The 17,948-nt window shown below is 50.7% G+C and overlaps 1 protein-coding gene across 2 annotated transcripts; it reads left to right on the forward strand.

Moving 5' to 3' along the window:
• The first annotated feature begins 971 nt into the window (after positions 1 to 971).
• SLC35E3 (solute carrier family 35 member E3) lies at positions 972 to 17,158 on the forward strand. Of its 2 annotated transcripts, XM_055329093.1 has the most exons (5): positions 972 to 1,422; positions 2,408 to 2,518; positions 6,841 to 6,999; positions 10,794 to 10,876; positions 14,647 to 17,158. In XM_055329093.1, exons 1-5 carry the CDS (start codon positions 1,021 to 1,023, stop codon positions 14,831 to 14,833), a joined length of 942 nt encoding a protein of 313 aa, XP_055185068.1. In that variant the 5' UTR covers positions 972 to 1,020; the 3' UTR covers positions 14,834 to 17,158. The 2 variants fall into 2 exon arrangements, with proteins under 2 accessions (XP_055185068.1, XP_055185069.1); XM_055329094.1 differs by lacking the exon at positions 2,408 to 2,518.
• Positions 17,159 to 17,948: the final 790 nt, after the last annotated feature.

Consider the following 17,948-nt stretch of genomic DNA (forward strand, 5'->3'; position numbering starts at 1 on the left):
AGGGAGAAGCAGGGTCCCTGCGGGGAGCCCGACGCAGGACTCGATCCCAGGACCCAAGGGTCACTCCCTGGGCCCGAGGCAGACGCTCCACCGCGGAGCTCCCCAGGCGCCCCCTAAAAGGCATTTTTCAGCGATTAAAAGGCCCAACATGGATTCAAAACCAAGAAAACCCGACTAGTGTACTAACCATGGGGATAGAGAGGGTTCATCACACTGCCCACTCTTGCGTATTTTGGTTTTCAAAATAAATCTTTGCAAATACGTTTGCGAGAAGTAACGCTTCCCGCCTCTGCGGCCAGGGCTCCTTTGCTCCGCACGCACGTAACCACCCCGGACCCCGGACCCCGGACCAGCCCCGGACCCCGGAGGAGCCCCGGACCCCGGACCCCGGAGGAGCCTTGGACCCGGGAGGAGCCCCGGACCCCGGAGGAGCCCCGGACCCCGGAGGAGCCCCAACGACCCGGGAGGAGGCCCAGACCCAAGAGGAGATCCGGACCCAGGAGGAGCCCCGCCGACCCGGGAGGAGGCCGGGTCCCCGGAGGAGCCCCTGACCCCAGAGGAGGTCCGGACCACGGAGGAGCCCCGCCGACCCGGGAGGAGGCCCCGTCCGCAGAGGCGCCCGGGACCCGGGAGGACCCGCCCCGCCCCGGGCTACCCGCCCCGCCCCGGGAGCCGCCGCCGGCCGAGCACCCGGCCCGCAGCGCACGGACGCTCGGGATGCGCACGCAGAACCCAGGCCCCGGGCCCACGCGCCTGCGCAGGTCCCCCCCCCCCCCGCCCCGGGGCCGGCGAGCCGGGGGGCCGGGCTAGGGCGGGCGCTGACGTGCCGCGGCGCCGTGGGGCGCTGGGGGGCGGGGCCGGGGCCGCCGAGGCTGCGCTCGCCCGCGGCCCGGGGCGCGGGGCGCGCGGACTCTCCGGGGCGGCGCGGGGCGGCGGGAGGGGTCGCGGCGGCGGCGGCGGCGGCGGCGGCGGCGGGACGCGGGCCGGTCCCGGGGCTGCAGGGCCGCGGCGGGCGGGGCCATGGCGTGGCTTGCGGACCGCATGCGGGGCCACGGGCGCATCGCCGCTGGGCTCCTGCTCAACCTGCTGGTGTCCATTTGCATCGTGTTCCTCAACAAATGGATCTACGTGCACCACGGCTTCCCCAACATGAGCCTGACGCTGGTGCACTTCGTGGTCACCTGGCTGGGCCTGTACGTCTGCCAGAAGCTGGACGTCTTCGCCCCCAAAAGGCTGCCGCCCTCCAAGCTCGTCCTCCTGGCGCTCAGCTTCTGCGGCTTCGTGGTCTTCACCAACCTGTCTCTGCAGAACAACACCGTAGGCACGTACCAGCTGGCCAAGGCCATGACCACGCCGGTCATCCTAGTCATCCAGAGCCTCTGCTACCACAAAACCTTCTCTGCCAAAGTGCAGCTCACGCTGGTGAGTGGCTCCGGCCCCGCACGGCGCCCCCTGCCGGCCTAGCGCGGCCCGGCGGCCTCCCCGGGGGCTTGCAGCCGCGAGGCCCCCCTCCCCCGCCCGGGAGGTCGCAGCCGGGAGCCACCCCCCCCCGCCCTGGGAGCTTGCAGCCGGGAGCCCTCTCCCCCCCCCCCCCCGGGAGGTTGCAGCCTCGAGGCCCGCGCCCCGCTCTTGCCCGTCGTCTCCAGGTCCCTAAGGGCGTCATCGCCCGTGACCACGTTTTAACTTGGGGCTTATTGGGGGGCGAGGTGGAAACCCGCCGTCCGGCCCTCCTGTCGGGCTCGGCCCCGGAGGGAGTGCCTGCGTGAGCTTCAGCGTCTCCGGTTTGCTGGAGACCCTTAAGTGCCGCGGGTAAGAAGAGAAGGCTGCGTCGCGTTCCGCAGTTCAGCGGCTCGGAGGAGCTGCAAAAACCCTGAAAACCGGCCCTCCTTTGGCCCAGGGGAACCGCACTCCTGTAGGGTCCTCCGTGACGGTTCAGCGTGAAATCACTTCTCCGAAGGGATCTGCAGCCACATACTGTAGGGGTCTTCTCCTGCCTTTCAGTAAAGGGAGGTGATCGTTTTAGCACCCCAGAACTCAGAGTCATTAAGATTTGCAGCACTTAAATTCTTAATGCTTCTGTTACACGTTTCATGCCTGTAGGTTTATTTAGACACTCGTTAGAAGAGGCTGTGCTTGCAGGGCCTATGCATTTGTTACCAATTGCAATGCCCTGGCTCAGTATTTTACCCAGTATTTTAAATAAAATTAGACATGAACATAGAGAATTAACGCATTTTTACTTTAAGGAGATTGGTCTTTCAAATGGGGGGGGGGACACCCCATTTATAGAGGTTCATATTTCCCAGTGATGTTTTTATGATTGACCTTGTAAGACAACATGAAAGGAATGCTAAATTTATGTTTCATGAATTGAATCTGAACAACATTTGCCTCTTTTTCTTTACAGATTCCTATAACCTTAGGTGTAATCCTAAATTCTTATTACGATGTGAAGTTTAATTTCCTTGGAATGGTGTTTGCTGCTCTTGGTGTTTTAGTTACATCCCTTTATCAAGTGGTTGGTAATTTCTTTTTTCTCTCTCTCTCTCTCTCTCTCTCTATGTGCCTTTTTAGCAGATTTCACAAATTTTGAAGCTGTGTCCCAAGGTTTAGAAAATACAGTATAGAGACAATAGACTGTTGGGAAGAAAGCGTAATTGTGTAAATTGTCTGACTCGAGGTGCAGAGAAGAAAGGAGACAGAGAAACGTGGGTGTGTGATGCTCACCAAATACCTCCCTACCTGTTGTAAGTGTAAAATGCCCATGCTTCCCAGTCTGAGTTTGGAGTAATGCTATATTATTGTTATCTGGGAAATCTTTACAGAATGAGTTGTAAGACATTGTACTTGAGCCCGAGATCATTGGTTAAATTTATGATTTACTCTTTAACTATAAGATGGCTGTGAAGGAGCGAGTGCATTTCCAAAATTTGAACGCGCAAAGAAAAATTTCAAATGTATAAACCTTTGCCTCAGAAAATACGCTGCTATTACAACTTATATGTCAGCTTCCAGTGATTTCTCTCTACAATTGTACAGCGATGGGTATTTCACTTCTTGTGCTGTAGTAGCACAGTGCCTTGCCGATTGCAAGCCCTCATTAAAAATTTGTGCATGGGTCCACTTACCTCATTACCATAAAATCTCTACGAGTATGGTTTTTTTTGTTTCTTACGGAGTGGGAAAAAATAACTCGGTGTAGGGTGCAGTGAGACAGTATTTTCTCTATACTGAAAACCTTGGACTGGAAATTCTGGGTGTGCCTGCTTGGGAAGTCAGCCAAAATGTGTAACCAATTTTCCTTTTTTCACAAATATCTAGCTTATAAACTAACGGTTTCTTGTTATGAATGTTATGAGTTTAATAGTACAGCCTTAGCATCTGAAACTTTCTCTAGTACTGATCACTTCAGAAACATTGTTATGTAGGGACAGCTGGGTGGCTCAGTGGTTCAGCATCTGCCTTCGGCTCAGGGCATGATCCCGGGGTCCTGCATGGGGCCCCCTTCAGGGAGCCTGCTTTTCCCTCTGCCTGTGTCTCTGCCTCTCTCTGTGTCTCTCAGGAATAGATAAATAAAATCTAAAAAAAAAAAAAAAAGAAAGAAGAAAGAAACATTGTTATGTAAACATTCTGGGGTTGAGTACATTTTTAAGTGTCAAGAAGCAGCGTAAATAAGAGACCGGTGTCATGAAAGGTCGGAGCACCCACTCAGTGCTGTCATTTGGCTCCAAGAGATTCTCTTGAAGAAAATCTCTTCATTACTGCAGAGAGTAATCAGAGGAAGCTCAGCTTTGTGCTTTAAGGTTGTACTTAGGTGTATTTCAGCGGGTTTAGATTTTCTTACTAGATATAGTGAGTGAACATTCCTAGTTGTCTTTTTTGCTAAACAGACTTTTTTTGTTTGGCCCAGTAGGGATTAAATGTTGATTAAGACTAGCAAAAAGTTTTATCGGAGCATCAGAATTTCTTGTATCCCTTCCACATAATTTCATTTCAGAGTATTCACGGTCCTTGCCAATATGAGCATTTTTGTTCGCACAAGTCTCAAAATTGCTATACATTAGAATCAAAGGATTCTGTATCCCTCAGGTTCCTATTCGAAGCTGGATTGGCCAAGGAATGATTGTGGACAAACTAATAGGCAGAGTTTTCTATTATTAGTAAACAGTAAAAGTACTGTTAAGGAATAGGTATAGTCCCCCAAAAGTTCATTTTTAAAAAGTTGTATTTTCCCATTGTATCCAGGTGTAATTTCTCAGTTACTTCTCATACTGCTAGGGCATTAGAAAGAGTTAAAAGATGAGTATTAGGTGTTTAATTGTAGAAGGTCGGTTGACTCAGTTATTCATTCATTCATTCATTCATTCATTCAGCAGACATTTCTTCCGCTTGGTGCTCGGCCTTGAAGATATGAAGATGGAAACCAGTTACAATCCAACTTTGTAGAAACACACGAAGATGCTGAGCACAAGCAGTATAGCTCAGGGGATGAGGATGGTTTGAGGAACACCGGAGAGCGGCGGTTCCGTAGGGGGGTGGAGGGTAAGACTCTATGGAAAAGTCCGTTTTAATGGAAGGGCCCACAGGAATTTGCTGTGCGGAGAAATACAGCAGAGGTCTGTCTGCAGGGATGTGAGAAAGCACAGGGCGTTTGGGGAGAACTTGGTTTATCTGGTGAGATCTAGTTGCTTCGTGGCGGCCGAGGCTTGGAGAGGGTGAGACCGGGTGGCACAGTCCTGATCATGCCAAGGACTGGGCTCCTCATTGTGCAGGCCCAGGAGAGGGCTGGAGACAGGAGAGGCCCCAGATGAACCGGTGTAGGGAGGGGTGAGTGAGACCTGGGGAAGCGTGGAGGGGGAGCACCTGGGAGGCACTGAGGTAGGGGACAGCATCGGGCCAGGAGCCCGCAGCCTGGGGCGGGGTGTGTGTGTGTGTGTGTGTGTGTGTGTTCAAGTAGGAGTCCTGGGGTCTAGCTCAGCAGGGAGCCCACTACTCCCGCTCCCCCTGCTCCTGCGTGCTCTCAAATAGATAAAACTTTAAAAAAAAAAAAAAACAGAAACGAAATCAAAAACAAAATAGAGCCCAGAAATCTTTCAGAGAAGGAATTAGTGGATTAGTGGGATGGGCCAAATGTGGAGGGAGGAAAGTTAGGGGGCCCGGTCCTTGGGGGAGCCGGTGCCTCGTTTTGGGAGCAACACTGCCGGAGCGAATTTGGGGGAGTGAGAACCGAGTCGGGTTTGAACAGTCCCTGCCGGTTGTGCAGGCTGGAGAAGTTTGGGATGAAGGTGCCCGGACGGCAGTGGGGTGCCCCGGGCATCAGGTGGGCACCCCAGATGGTGGGTGGGCGCCCCGGGTGGCGGGGGGTGTAATGACATCAGTCACGGAGCTAAAAGAAAAAGGCCAGGCGTCGACCTTGGAAACAGTAAGCCAGGGTCGGTGATGGGGCGCCTCCTGCCCCAGCCCCTGCAGAGCCGGGGGGCAGCCGCTGCCCCGGCACCAGCCCCCTTCCAGGCGGTTCCCCGTGGGAGAGGTGCAGCTGCGGGGGGGTGGGCAGCCTGGGGCGCCCCCCCACCCCATCCCTGTCCGTGGCGGGGAGACCTAGTTACCCGCCGCTGCTGCCCCCATCCTGCTCAGCCGCCCCGCCCAGCTTTTCAAAGCCACCTTTCTGGTCAAATTTGCAGAACATGTTGAGAACTGATGGGACTTGAGGTTTGGCGGTGTTCGTGAATAGTCTTTTTAAATTTTTAATTGATTTTTTAAAAAAGATTTTATTTATTTATAAATGAGAGACACACAGAGAGAGAGGCAGAGACCCAGGCAGAGGGAGAAGCAGGCTCCATGCAGGGAGCCCCATGCAGGACTCAATCCCGTGCCCTGGGGTCACACCCTGGGCCCAAGGCAGGCGCCCAACCGCTGGGCCACCCAGGTGTCCCCCTTTTTTTTTTTGATTTTTAAAAAAGATTTTATTTGTTTATTTTAGAGAGAGAAAGAGCATGAGTGGGGCGGGATGGGAGGGGGGTGAGACGAGGAGAGGGCAAGCAGGCTGGGGGGTGGGGGGCGCTGGACCTGGGCTCGATCCCACCACCCGGAGATCCTGACCTGAGCTGAGATCAAGGGTTGGGTGCTTAACAGCCTGAGCCACCCAGGCACCTTCTGAATGATGGAGTCTTTTCAAAGGGTTTGTGGTTATCAGATTTCTTCGAGTGTGTTGGGGGAGGATTATCCACGGAAAAATGACTCATGAAGAAGAAAATGCCTCTGCCATCCATCGGGTTTTCCAAGGTGAATGAAAGGCCTCACGCTGGTCTGGCCGCCGTGGGCAGCCTCCTGGGATAGCTGAGGCTCCCTCCCCACTTAGTCGGCCCTGCCCACCCTGTACCTTCTGTTTTTGGAGGGGGGGCAGTTTTAGAAAGAAATGAAATCTGGCCCGCATCTCTGCTCCTGCTCACCACCTAAATTCCCATCCCCATCCCCTTTGCCCGAGATCCCAGGTACCTGTGGGCCCGGGTGTGAATGCACTGACTGGCCCCATTTCCTAGGGTCAGCAAGGAGCAGAGGTGGTGGTGGTTTTCTTTCTCTTTCTTTATAACTGAGAGGAAAATAGATGGTCATACATTGAGTTTATAAAGCTCCTTTCATCCAGGGTGCTTAAAGGACATTCATATATATTATTGATCTTTTTTTAAAATTGATCTCTAGAGTCTTGTAGAATAATTAGGCCTGTCCTCTTCCGCCAACCCTGCCCCACATTCCCACCCTTGTGACTAGGGTCATATCTTTTGTTTACCCCGATGCAATTTTTTTTTTCCTACCTAACTTGTCTTGTCTCCTCGTTTTCAGTGGGTAGGAGCCAAACAGCATGAATTGCAAGTGAACTCGATGCAGCTGCTGTACTACCAGGCCCCCATGTCCTCCGTCATGCTGCTGGTCGTCGTGCCCTTCTTTGAGCCATTGTTGGGAGAAGGAGGGATATTTGGGCCCTGGTCAGCTTCTGCCTTGGTAAGTCCTCGTTGCTTTGCGGTCTAAGAAACAAGAGAGTCAGGGCCCCCGGGGAGGCTCCGTGGGTGAAGCGTCGGCCTTGGGCTCAGGTCATGATCCCAGGGTCCTGGGATCGGGCCCGGTGTCGGGCCCGGTGTCGGGCTCCCTGCTCAGCGAGGAGCCTGCCCCTCCTCCTGCTTGTGCTGTCTCTCTCTCTCTCTCTCTCAAATAAATAAATAAATAAGCGTCTTAAAAAAATTATCTTTAGAAAAATAAAAACAAGAGAATCATCCCTCCACTCTTGGTGCAATTTTTAGTTTTCAGAGCACGATCTCAAGATCCAGTCTCACATTTAATCTTCATAATTACCCTTTAAGGGAGGCAAGCTAAGGATTGTTTTTTAGATTAAGAGACTGAGGCACAGCGTGTGTGTGTGTGTGTGTGTGTGTGTGTGTGTGCGCGCGCGCGCACGCGCAATTTTATATACGTGGAATCATATATATACTGTTTTCATCACGGGTCCCCCCCACACACACACACACATTCAACATTTCATTCCCCTGTCTCTGCCCCTGGAGGTAAGTCATTCTAGTGTGTGTTCTTTTGGTTTTTTTTTCTCCATGCTATCTGTATCCACATGAACCATGCACGCACATACACGTGTATATATGTAAATTAAACATTTGTTTCTTCAACAAAAGTGGGATCGGAACATACATAATTTTCTGCATCTTGCTTTTCTTGCTTAAAATCTCATGAAAAAAAAAATCTCATGAAAATCTCACCGACACCTTCTGTTCGGTGTCCGTGTAATAGATCTGGTTCTCGACCCCTGTGAACAGTGTTGCAGCAAACATCCTAATGCGGATGCCCTCCGGAGCTGTACTTTTCTTTCCTTTGGAATAGAGTCCTGAGCGTAGAATTGCCAGATCAAAGGGAAGTGTACTTTGGGGACTTTTTAAGTTACAAAGTATAATCCGCCTACTTAGGGAAGGAATTTCTGCTTCCCACAACTTTAGCCTTTGAAACACAGTCCATAGAAAAGGCCTGTTTCTTGGTGGTGTCAGTTTTTCAGACTTAGCATAATTCTTACTCCAGTCCAAGAACGACTCCAACACTTTGCCAGTGTTGACTTTAATTTAATCCTCATAACGACTTTATTAGGTGGATACCATTATTATCCTTATATTTAATAGGATCCAGGAGGAGGAGACTGAGGGACAGAATTAAGACCCCACAGCCAGGGAGCAGAGCCAGAGCCCGAGTCCAGGCCTGCTGCCTCCGAAACCCCTAGATTCTGAAGTTCTCTGCGGTGCCGCCTCTGAGCCGAATGCTGGCTGCTTCAGATTCAGATACTGGGGTATATAACTTTTTTTCCACAGTAGAAACCACTTGACTGACTCTCATAATATTTCCTTTTTTTTTTTTTTTTTAATATTTCCTCTTAATGTTACAAAAGTTCTAGCTGTCTTGGTTACTCAGTCTTCAAACGCTTTAGCTTAGATGCTTTACACTAGAAGGAGAGAGCTTTATGCGATAAATTCAAAAAAGAGAAAAGCACCAGGAAGGCCCCCCCAAAATGCAGAGGAACTAAGAACATTGCAGTGTGAGGCCACTGAATAAGAAAAAGTCACCTTCGTTCCTTAATGTCCCTAGAGGGCATCATGCCTCAAAATAGAGCACGTTATTGGGTTTTCAGTGACGTGCCGAGTCGTTAAGAAGTACGCGAGTAGCATTCTATCAATTCAATAAAATTAACAATGGTATATTTGTAGAAATCAGTTTTTTAAGTCTTTTTTTTTAAGAGGTTTTATTTATCCATGAGAGACACAGAGAGAGGCAGAGACACAGGCAGAGGGAGAAGCGGGCTCCCTGCGGGAAACCCGATGTGGGACCCGATCCAAGGACCCCAGGATCACACCCTGAGCCGAAGGCAGCTGCTCAGCTGCTGAGCCCCCCAGGTGCCCCTAGTTTTTTGCGTCTTTAATGAACAAAGGTATGTTAGTTGAAAATATAAAGGACCTCACTGTTGTAAAACAAACGAGGTATTACTGTTTTTACCTAAGTGGGACACAGATCAGCTCCTTTAGCCCTCCTCTGACTTCGATAATCTAAAAGCTGTGATAAAACCTTCCAGACAGAAGGAATCTTCAAATGTGATACGGTTTCTTTAATTCTTTAGAATTTAAATTTTTTTTCTTTTTAAAGAAAAATATTTTTTTATTTGAGAGAGTGAGTGAGCAGAGGGAGGGGCAGAGGGAGAGGGAGTAGCAGACCCCCACTTCGCTGACTGAGCCACCCAGGTGCCCCCAGAATTTAAATTTCTTAATAATTCAAATCATAACTGATATTTTATCTAAATTCTCTTACTTAGAAGTAGGAAATGACTTTATAAATTTTTAAGTAAAACAGCAGGGAAGGTTTGGACAGAGTGTGCTTGCAGTGGACCAGCCACTTTGTCCTCCATCCTCAGCCAAGTTGGTTTCTCCGTGACCCATGCACACGCCATGTGCTTTCCTGCCTCCATGGTTAGGCTCCTACTGTTTCCTTTCCTGACAACCCTACCCCTCCTTCTCTCTCTAACCTGTGCATACATAGAAGATCCAAACACTCCCTAACCCGAGCCCCAAATGACATTTCCTGCCTAGAGATTGATAAAAAAAAAAACCTGTTGTGTGCTTGCCTGTTCTCAAGGCAGTGCTCAAGACTTGTATCCAATTCCTGACCTCACCCTGGCTCACCTGGTTAAGAGGTACTCTATCAGAGTGGGTTACAATCAGGGACTCTCGAATTAGGCTACCCTGGGCTTAAATCTCAGCCGTACCCCTTACAGCTGTGTGATCTAAGGCAAATTGCTTTTTGTCTCTGCTCGTCTGTTAAAAAAAAAAAAAAAGATACTATTTTACTACCTCATGGGTGTTTGTGAGGAGTAATTAAGCTAATGTACATAAAACATTTCAGACAGTTCTTGGCATGTAATAAGTACTATGTACACGTGCAAGCTGTGGTTATCAGGATTTTTAGTATGTCCTCAAGTGGTTTTGAAGCTCTTTGAGGACAAGACTCCACTCTGTTCCTCCAAAGGTGTGGCCTAGCTTAGATCACTAGATACCCAGTGAATGCCCATTGATGTAATTTAAGTAAGAATAAATATGAGCAATTCATAGAAAAACATCTGGAAGGAATTGTGCAACGGTATTAACGGCGGTGGGTGATTAGGATTTTAAAGAGTCCTTATATTCTTTTTGCTTATTACCTTTATTTTCTGATCTGTCTTTATGGACTATGCATTACTTTTATAATTAGAAAATTATGGGATCCCTGGGTGGCTCAGCGGTTTAGCGCCTGCCTTTGGCCCAGGGCGCAATCCTGGAGTCTCGGGATCGGGTCCCGCGTCGGGCTCCCGGCATGGAGCCTGCTTCTCCCTCCTCCTGTGTCTCTGCCTCTCTCTCTCTGTCTGTGTCTATCATAAACAAATAAATAAATCTTTAAAAAAAATAATTAGAAAATTATCACAAAATAATTTTTCTTCAGATAGATAAGAAAAATGAACCTGAAAATTCACAGTCTCTGATATCGGGATATTATTGGAGAATATTCCATTGCATTTTGTAGACAAAATGACATTCCTGAATACTATTCATTCTGTTCTTTTACCCTCAATTCCTGCTTTCCCCCAAATTGAAACTTTGAAACTCTTGTTCTTAAGCGTTGTTATTTAAGTTTTTAGGAATGCCTAAGGAAATGTATTTTTACTTGATGACCATACTGATCGCAACTGCTTCACATTAATGTTTCTTTGGGTTTGTTCGTAGCTTATGGTGCTGCTCTCTGGAGTGATAGCTTTCATGGTGAACTTATCAATTTATTGGATCATTGGGAACACGTCACCAGTCACGTATCCTTTTCCTAGTAACTCACAAATGCAGTCTTTTGTATTTTCCCAAACTCTGTCACATGCATTTCCTTCTGGGAGTCTTGCACTTACCTAATTTTGTGGCCTAAATGGAGTACGTTGGCTGATCTTCAGTCTTTTCCTCTATCTTCCCACACTCGACTCTATGGAAAGTTAAACGTGAGCCAGGGAAATGGGTTCGTTTTCTGTCTCATGAATGCTTTTTTAGTCTCTTATGCAGTAAGCGATCTTTTCCCTTGTCGAAATCAACACGGAACACCGATCCTGGCACACAGTGGAATTAAATAGGTACTTGTTGAGTGGATAATGGAGCCGATGCTTCTCAGTCTCTATGGTGATACAGGAGAGGTACAGCGAGTCCGAAAACAGGAGACAATTTCAGACTTTCAAATCTGACCTTCAGATAATGTTTTTGTACTTATTTGGGTATGGCCGTGCCTGTTTTTCTCAGTATTACTTCTAATCAAGAAATGAAATCAGGCCTTAAAGGTCTGAATCATTTTTTACATTTTTGCTTGTTATTCTGTTTCTCTTCTTGTTTCGCTCTGCCTCCACTCTTAAGCAAAGGCAGAGAAGGATTTCCCCAAATCAGAGAGGTGATTTAGCAACGTTATATCCGAGTGTGCTGATTTACTTAAATGAGTGAACTCCGAGATGTCAGCCACGGTAAAAAAAAAAGCAGCATATTTGCCAACTATCAACAAGTACCAACAACAGTTATAATATTTATTTTTTTAACAAACCAACACTTAATAAACGTTTATTTTGCACCAGGCACTGTTGGAAGCAAACACCTAAGGTGTGTTAGGCATCAAACCCTCAGAGTAGCTCCGTGAGGTAAATTCTATCATTTTGTTTTGCAAGGAGTTAGTGGGATGCAGAGAGGTTAAGTAAAGTACTTCCGGTCACATGGCAGAGATGTGTAGTGTCCAGATTTGACCCAGGTGGTAGTCTCAGAGCTTGTGCACCATGCTGCGGAATCGAGGCATCCAGTGACGTGCCCTGATTAAGAACATTCATTCACTCAACAAATATTGAACACCCACTATAAGCCATGCATTGACTTAACAGGTATTTACGTGAGGACTCCCCACTGTACGCGGGGCACTGGAGATACACTGGGGGACCACAGGCAAAAACCCTTGCTCCCACAGGTCTCAGCAAGTTGCAGCGCTGGTGAGAGACTAGAAACAAGAAAAAAGTTAAAATTTGCAGTGTTAGGTAGCGTTGAGCGCCGAGGAGAAAAAGCGAAGCAGGAAAGCGGATAGGAAACGTCGGGGACTGGGTGGAAACTTGAGAGAGGGTGACCAGGAGGGCATCCACAGCAAGGGGGCTTCTGAGTGAGGACCTGGAGGAAATGAAGCTGCCCCCCTGCAGGTTGGCACGAAGGGCGGTCCTGGCAGGAGGCGCAGTGGTGAGGCCCCGAGGAGCAAGGGAGGCTTGTGCTGCAGCAGGATGAGCGCAGGGTGGAGATCGTGGGGTTCTGAGCGGTTGAGGCACAGGCCAGCCAGGCTCCCCCCTACCTCCGGCCATTCCTCTGGGTGAGATGGGGGGTCCGCGCCTGCAGCGGGGAACAAGGTGATGTCACCTGTGTGGCACTGGGGTCAGTCCGGGCCACGGGGTTGAGAACGGGCGGAGGCAGCGTCCTTCAGCCTCAGCGCTGTGGACCTCGCGGGCTGGGCGGCCCCCTGGGCAGAGGCCTGCCCGCACCCCAGAGGATGCTCAGAGCATCCCCGCGGCCCCGGGCGCCCCTTCTCTCGGATCAGGACGGCCGGGAAGGTATCGGACCTTGTTGGTGGCACAGTCACCCTGGCGGAGACCCCTGCACCAGAAGAGGGGGGGAAGAAGGCACCCCCGAGGAGAGCGTGGCCTGGGTACCGCGAGGCGCCGTCGGGGTCCGGGCGCGCCTTCGAGCATTGCCGGCAGCGCTGGCTCGTGGGCCGTAGGGAAGGGAGAGGAAACGGGGTGGCTCCCGGGTGCAGGGCCGGGGAGGTGGCCCGGCGGCGGCAGGACGCCCCGGAGGAGGTTGGCGCGGGTTCCAGAGACAGCCGGGGTCCCCGGGGCGGGGTGGGGGTGGGGGGGTGAGCAGGCGCGGGAGGAGGGCGGGGGCGCCGGGGGGACTGCGGCTGGCAGGCCAAGGGGGCGGGGATTGGGGGGCGCCGGGGGGAGCGGAGAGAGGAACCAGGGGAGCTGGGAATACCGGGGATGCGCTGCTCCTTTTGGGTTCTATATAATATACTGTGGGGTTTTTGCTTTTTGCCTCGAATTTCCCTTCCCTCGAGGATGAGCCTCTTCCAGGGACAGTGAGCTACTCGGGAAGGGCGCCGCGAGCGCAGGCGGGCGGGCGGTGGCGGGTGTGCGCGCGCCCCGGGGCCGGGTCCTCGGGGGTCGCGTCCGCGGGCCGGTGGGCACAGGTCCCGGGGGGCGGTCCGGGCGCCCGTCCCCGTGGTCTCCCGGGGGGGGGGGGCGCCCGTCCCCGTGGTCTCCCGGGGGGGGGGGGCGCCCGTCCCCGTGGTCTCCCGGGGGGAGGGGGGCGCCCGTCCCCGTGGTCTCCCGGGGGGGGCGCCCGTCCCCGTGGTCACGGCCCCCGTTCCCTGCCCTCCTGGCGGCCCGGCAGCCGCGTCCCCGCGGCGTCGAGGCGAGGTGGGCGTCCAGGTGCGGGTGGGCGCGTCGCGGGGCCGCGGACACCTGGAGCCCGACACATCGGACCCCGGGAAAGCAGTGACGTCATAATTTATTTGGAAAAAAGCCAACCTACGTCAAGTATGGGAAGAGCCCCTGAAGGAGCGCCGTGCGTTCAGCTGTGCGCAGTGCGCGGCGGCTGCGGGCCGGAGCCTCGGGAGCGGGACGCGGCGGAGCTGGGGGGGGCGGGGGCCTGCGCGGGCCGCGGTGAAGGGAAAGGGGGCGCCTACGGCGCGCGGGACGCTGGCAGGGAGCGCAGCAGGGCGTGTCGTGGGTGCTCGTGGGTGCTCGGCCTCGCTCGCCCCTTCCCCGTCGCCCTCCCAAGCGGAGGCGCCCTGGGGGGCGGGGGGCGTGCCCCGGGGGGTGTCCTGGGGGGTGGGGGCGTGCCCCGGGGGTGCCCTGGGGGGTGGGGGCGTGCCCCTGGGGTGCCCTGGGGGCGGGGGGCGTGCCCCGGGGGGTGCCCTGGGGGGTGGAGGTACCCTGGGAGGCGAGGGGCATGCCCTGGGCGGTTGGGGGGCTCCCTGGTGGCCAGGGGGCACCCTAGAGAGCGAGGGGCACGCCCTGGGCGGTTGGAAGGGTGCCCTGGGGGGCGGGGGGCGCCCTGGGGCGCTTGCCTGGAGCCCGCGGTTGGTGGGTGCCGCGCGGCCCCGCTGCCAAGGGACTGTACTGGAGGTAGCCCGGGAGGGCAGGTGGTTGGTTAATCGCCGCAGAGCATCTTCTCCGTCCAGCCCTGGAGCATAGCCCCCGCCCTTAGCTCTTCTTGGGGGGCGGGGGGGCGGAGACAGAAGGTAGTTGAGGCGGTTTCCTGTCCCACTGAGAAAACGAGAATCCAGCCGGACTGAGGTTCTTCTTTCCTCTGTGGGGGAGGGGCGGGCGCAGATTGGGTGTGTGCTTCCCGCAGTCCTGGAAGCCTCGGGAAGGCCTCGTGCGTGTGCGAGAGTATGACATCTGGCTTGCTTCCCTTCTCCGTGTGTGGGAGTGTGTGGACTTCACAGTCTAGCTTGTTGGGTTTGGTTTTGTTTTGTTTTTTCTCTCTTTTTTTTTTTTGGATCCTTAGCCAAAAACCTCAGCTATAACATGTTTGGACACTTCAAGTTCTGCATCACTTTGTTTGGAGGATATGTTTTATTTAAAGATCCACTGTCAGTTAATCAGGGTCTTGGCATCTTGTGCACGTTATTTGGCATCCTCGCCTATACCCATTTTAAACTCAGTGAACAGGAAGGAAGTAAGAGTAAATTGGTACAGCGTCCTTAGTTGGGTTTTGGTGGAGAAGAGAAAGCCACCCCCAAGAAGAAGAAAAGCGTTAAGTGTGCAAGTTACTTTCAAAGAAGGAAGAAGTCCTATCGTTACTTTCAAAGAAGAAGAAGTCATATCGCAGAATTCGTTGGATGATGGTGTGCAAGGAGTAACACAAAGGAAACTATCCGCGAACATGACTTTCTCATTTAGAGTCCCTCTCAAACAGTGGCTCGTGCTTCTTTGCAAAGATGGATTATGTGAAGCCTAGAGGATGGTTTGGTTATGACCAAATGAAATACGTGAAATTAAAGTCCTGTAAGTGACAAAGGACTCCAGATCACCATCCTCCAAAATATGTCGTGGTTTGTAAGTGTTCATACCCCGCTAAGGAAGGTCAGGGAGGACTCCTCTCCTTGCTCGTAGGTGGCCCCCAGGATGAGCTCTTTTGTCATTTCAGCCAAAGCATTCAAGCCAGAATTTAAATCTGGCATTTCTGTTTTAGCTGGTTTAGTATAACTTCTTGCTTCTTGCACTTACAGAAATGAAATGTCATTTATGGAAAGCAGGGTGTAGGAAAGAAGCCTGGAAGACCAAATCCAATTCTAAAAGCACCATATTTCTTTTTTTTTTTTAAAGCACCATATTTCCAATAGAAAATTGATACTAGAAGTTACACGTTCTCCAGAAGACTACAGTTGTTATAGGTACACTCATGTTTCTGAGCTCTCAGGGACCTCTAGAAACTGGATACGACATTAAAAATACAAAAATTGCTCCATGTTTCAAAGAGAAGGCTGGGCAGCCCAGGTGGCTTAGCAGTTTAGCGCCTGTCTGCGGCCCAGGGCCTGATCCTGGAGACCCAGGATCGAGTCCCACGTCAGGCTCCCTGCATGGAGCCTGCTTCTCCCTCTGTCTGTGTCTCTGCCTCTCTCTCTCTGTGTCTCTCATGAATAAATAAAATCTTTAATAAATAAATAAAATCTGATTTAAAAAGAACACAAAGAGAAGGCTGTGGATGGAGTAGAGCAGGTGTCTTGTCCCCTTCTCCGGCTTTTTGGGCATTTCCTGTTGGTGATTTCTTAGCAGCACCTCTCTGCTGTCACCCCCTACCTCCCTCATTGGAGGTATCTGTGGAGTGCTCTTTGGCATTCAGGGATTTGTAGTGAACCATCTGAGCTTTATAAGTGGGCCGAGGGAAATTTTCGTGCAGCACATCAGGGCAAATACTATCCAAACAGTAAGCAGAAACTTAGTGAAAATCAGAAAAAAAGGTTTTAAAGAGCAGTAGAAAAATAGTCAATATTTATCCTATTCCATTAGTTTTTAAAGGGATGACTTTTAAAAATTAGGTGAGGGAGAACTACAGGGGGCTTCCACCTAAGGAAATACAGGGCCACACATTTCCTTGCAAAGTGTGTCTCTGCCTTCCAGCTTCTCAGTGTTCCTGACGGTGGAGCACTGAAAGCTGCTGTTGATAACTTCTCACGATAAATTGACAGAGACAGATGATCCCTCTTGTAATAATTCTTTTAAAAGTATTATAAACTCTAAGTGAAAAAACAACTCAAGAGGACAGCCACATGGATAAAAAAAACATACCTTTTAGGATTCCCCCCCCCCCCCACCCCGGCCTGTTTGAAATGAAAAACCTCACTGAAGAGCCGTTCTGACAAAATTTCAATGTATTGGTCAATTGTCGTGCGACTCGTATGTGTGATTTTCTGTTTTTTGTTTTTAAATATTCTTTGGTTTGTCTCAGTTTCTAAAGATACAACTTACTGTGCTAAGAATTATGAAGCAATCTGTCTTGCCACATGGGCCTCAGGCATTATGTTTGTCTAAGAAAGGTTCGCCGTGTGTGTTTAAATGAACGTACAATTATTTCCCCAAAGCTGGAGAAAAGTATTTCCGTGCAGTGAGGATTGTGTGACTTCTGTATGCGGACCACTGAGTTGTGCCATGTGGAACAATTCTTAACTGTAATTCTTAACTGTAAATACTCGGGAGGTATAATAAATGACGGATGCCAATAGAACCACAGTAAGAAGGTTGGAGCAAGATAGGGCAAGGGGATGTGTATAAATAAGTGAATGCAATCTCCACTACTGAAACTAGAGTCTGATAAACTTTTTTTTGCCCTGAAGATGATCTTCCTATTGAAAGGCAATTCCTGGGGAAATGACCAGGCCTAACCACAGAAACAAGCCAGAAACACAGTGCTGGGGATGAACACCCACTGTCCTCTTGTTACAGACGTAACCATATCTGTTCTTAATTCTATGTTAAATGGCCGAACTTCAGTTTTTACCTGTTACAAATAAAGAGAACCTGATATTTTAACTTTCATGTTGTGTGTCCGAGCTTCTTAGAACCAGTGAAAGGATAGCATCTGTGTGTATTTGCAGTGGTAATGCTGGCCTGTCCAGCTCCCAAAAAGGCAGAATCTAATAAAACAAAATTCTCATGTTATTTTAAAGTGACACAGGGGCACCTGGCTGGCTCAGTTGCCCAAGCATGTGACTCTTGATCTTGGGGTTGTGGGTCCGAGCCCCATGTTGGGTGTAGAGATTACTTAAAAAAATAAAATCTTTAAAAAGATAAAATGGGGCACCTAGGTGGCTCAGTCGGTTAAGCGTCCAACTCTAGATTTCAGCCCAGGGCTGTGAGATCAAGCCCTACATCAGGCTCCTTGAGCATGGAGCCTGCTTGAGATTAGGAACTGAGCCCTGCATCCGGCTCTGTGCTCAGCGAGGAGTCTGCTTGGGATTCTCGCCCTCTGCCCCTCCTCCAATTGTGCTCACCTCTGTCTCTCTCTAAGATAAATAAAATCTTAAAAAAAAAATCTTAAAAACAAGTAACACAAAGCAGAAATCTGCCTCTGAAATGAAGCAAGCTTTCTCCTGTTACATTTTTGTAAATGCTTTTTAAACCTTGCCATTTTTTAGGTCTTAATCTTCTGTATTTTTAATTTATTTAAAAGCGACAGTATTAATCAGGCATTCCACATGGACTCCGTCAGTAAACAGCTGTTGGGTGAATGGATGTACAGAATGGCCAGAGAACGGAGACCAGATTTATTAGATAGCTGACTTGCATTCCTGTTCCCGATCTCTTCCATTCCTTCCTGAGC

Source organism: Nyctereutes procyonoides, unplaced genomic scaffold (genome assembly GCF_905146905.1).
Source record: "Nyctereutes procyonoides isolate TBG_1078 unplaced genomic scaffold, NYPRO_anot_genome, whole genome shotgun sequence".
NCBI classification, from domain to species: Eukaryota; Metazoa; Chordata; class Mammalia; order Carnivora; family Canidae; genus Nyctereutes; species Nyctereutes procyonoides.

Excerpts from the sequence above, each read along its gene's own strand:
- SLC35E3 (XM_055329093.1), top strand. The coding sequence starts at position 1,021 with ATGGCGTGGCTTGCGGACCGCATGCGGGGCCACGGGCGCATCGCCGCT. Across the intron at positions 1,423-2,407 it reads CCAAAGTGCAGCTCACGCTG|ATTCCTATAACCTTAGGTGT; the intron begins GTGAGTGGCTCC and ends TTTTCTTTACAG. Across the intron at positions 7,000-10,793 it reads CCTGGTCAGCTTCTGCCTTG|CTTATGGTGCTGCTCTCTGG; the intron begins GTAAGTCCTCGT and ends GTTTGTTCGTAG.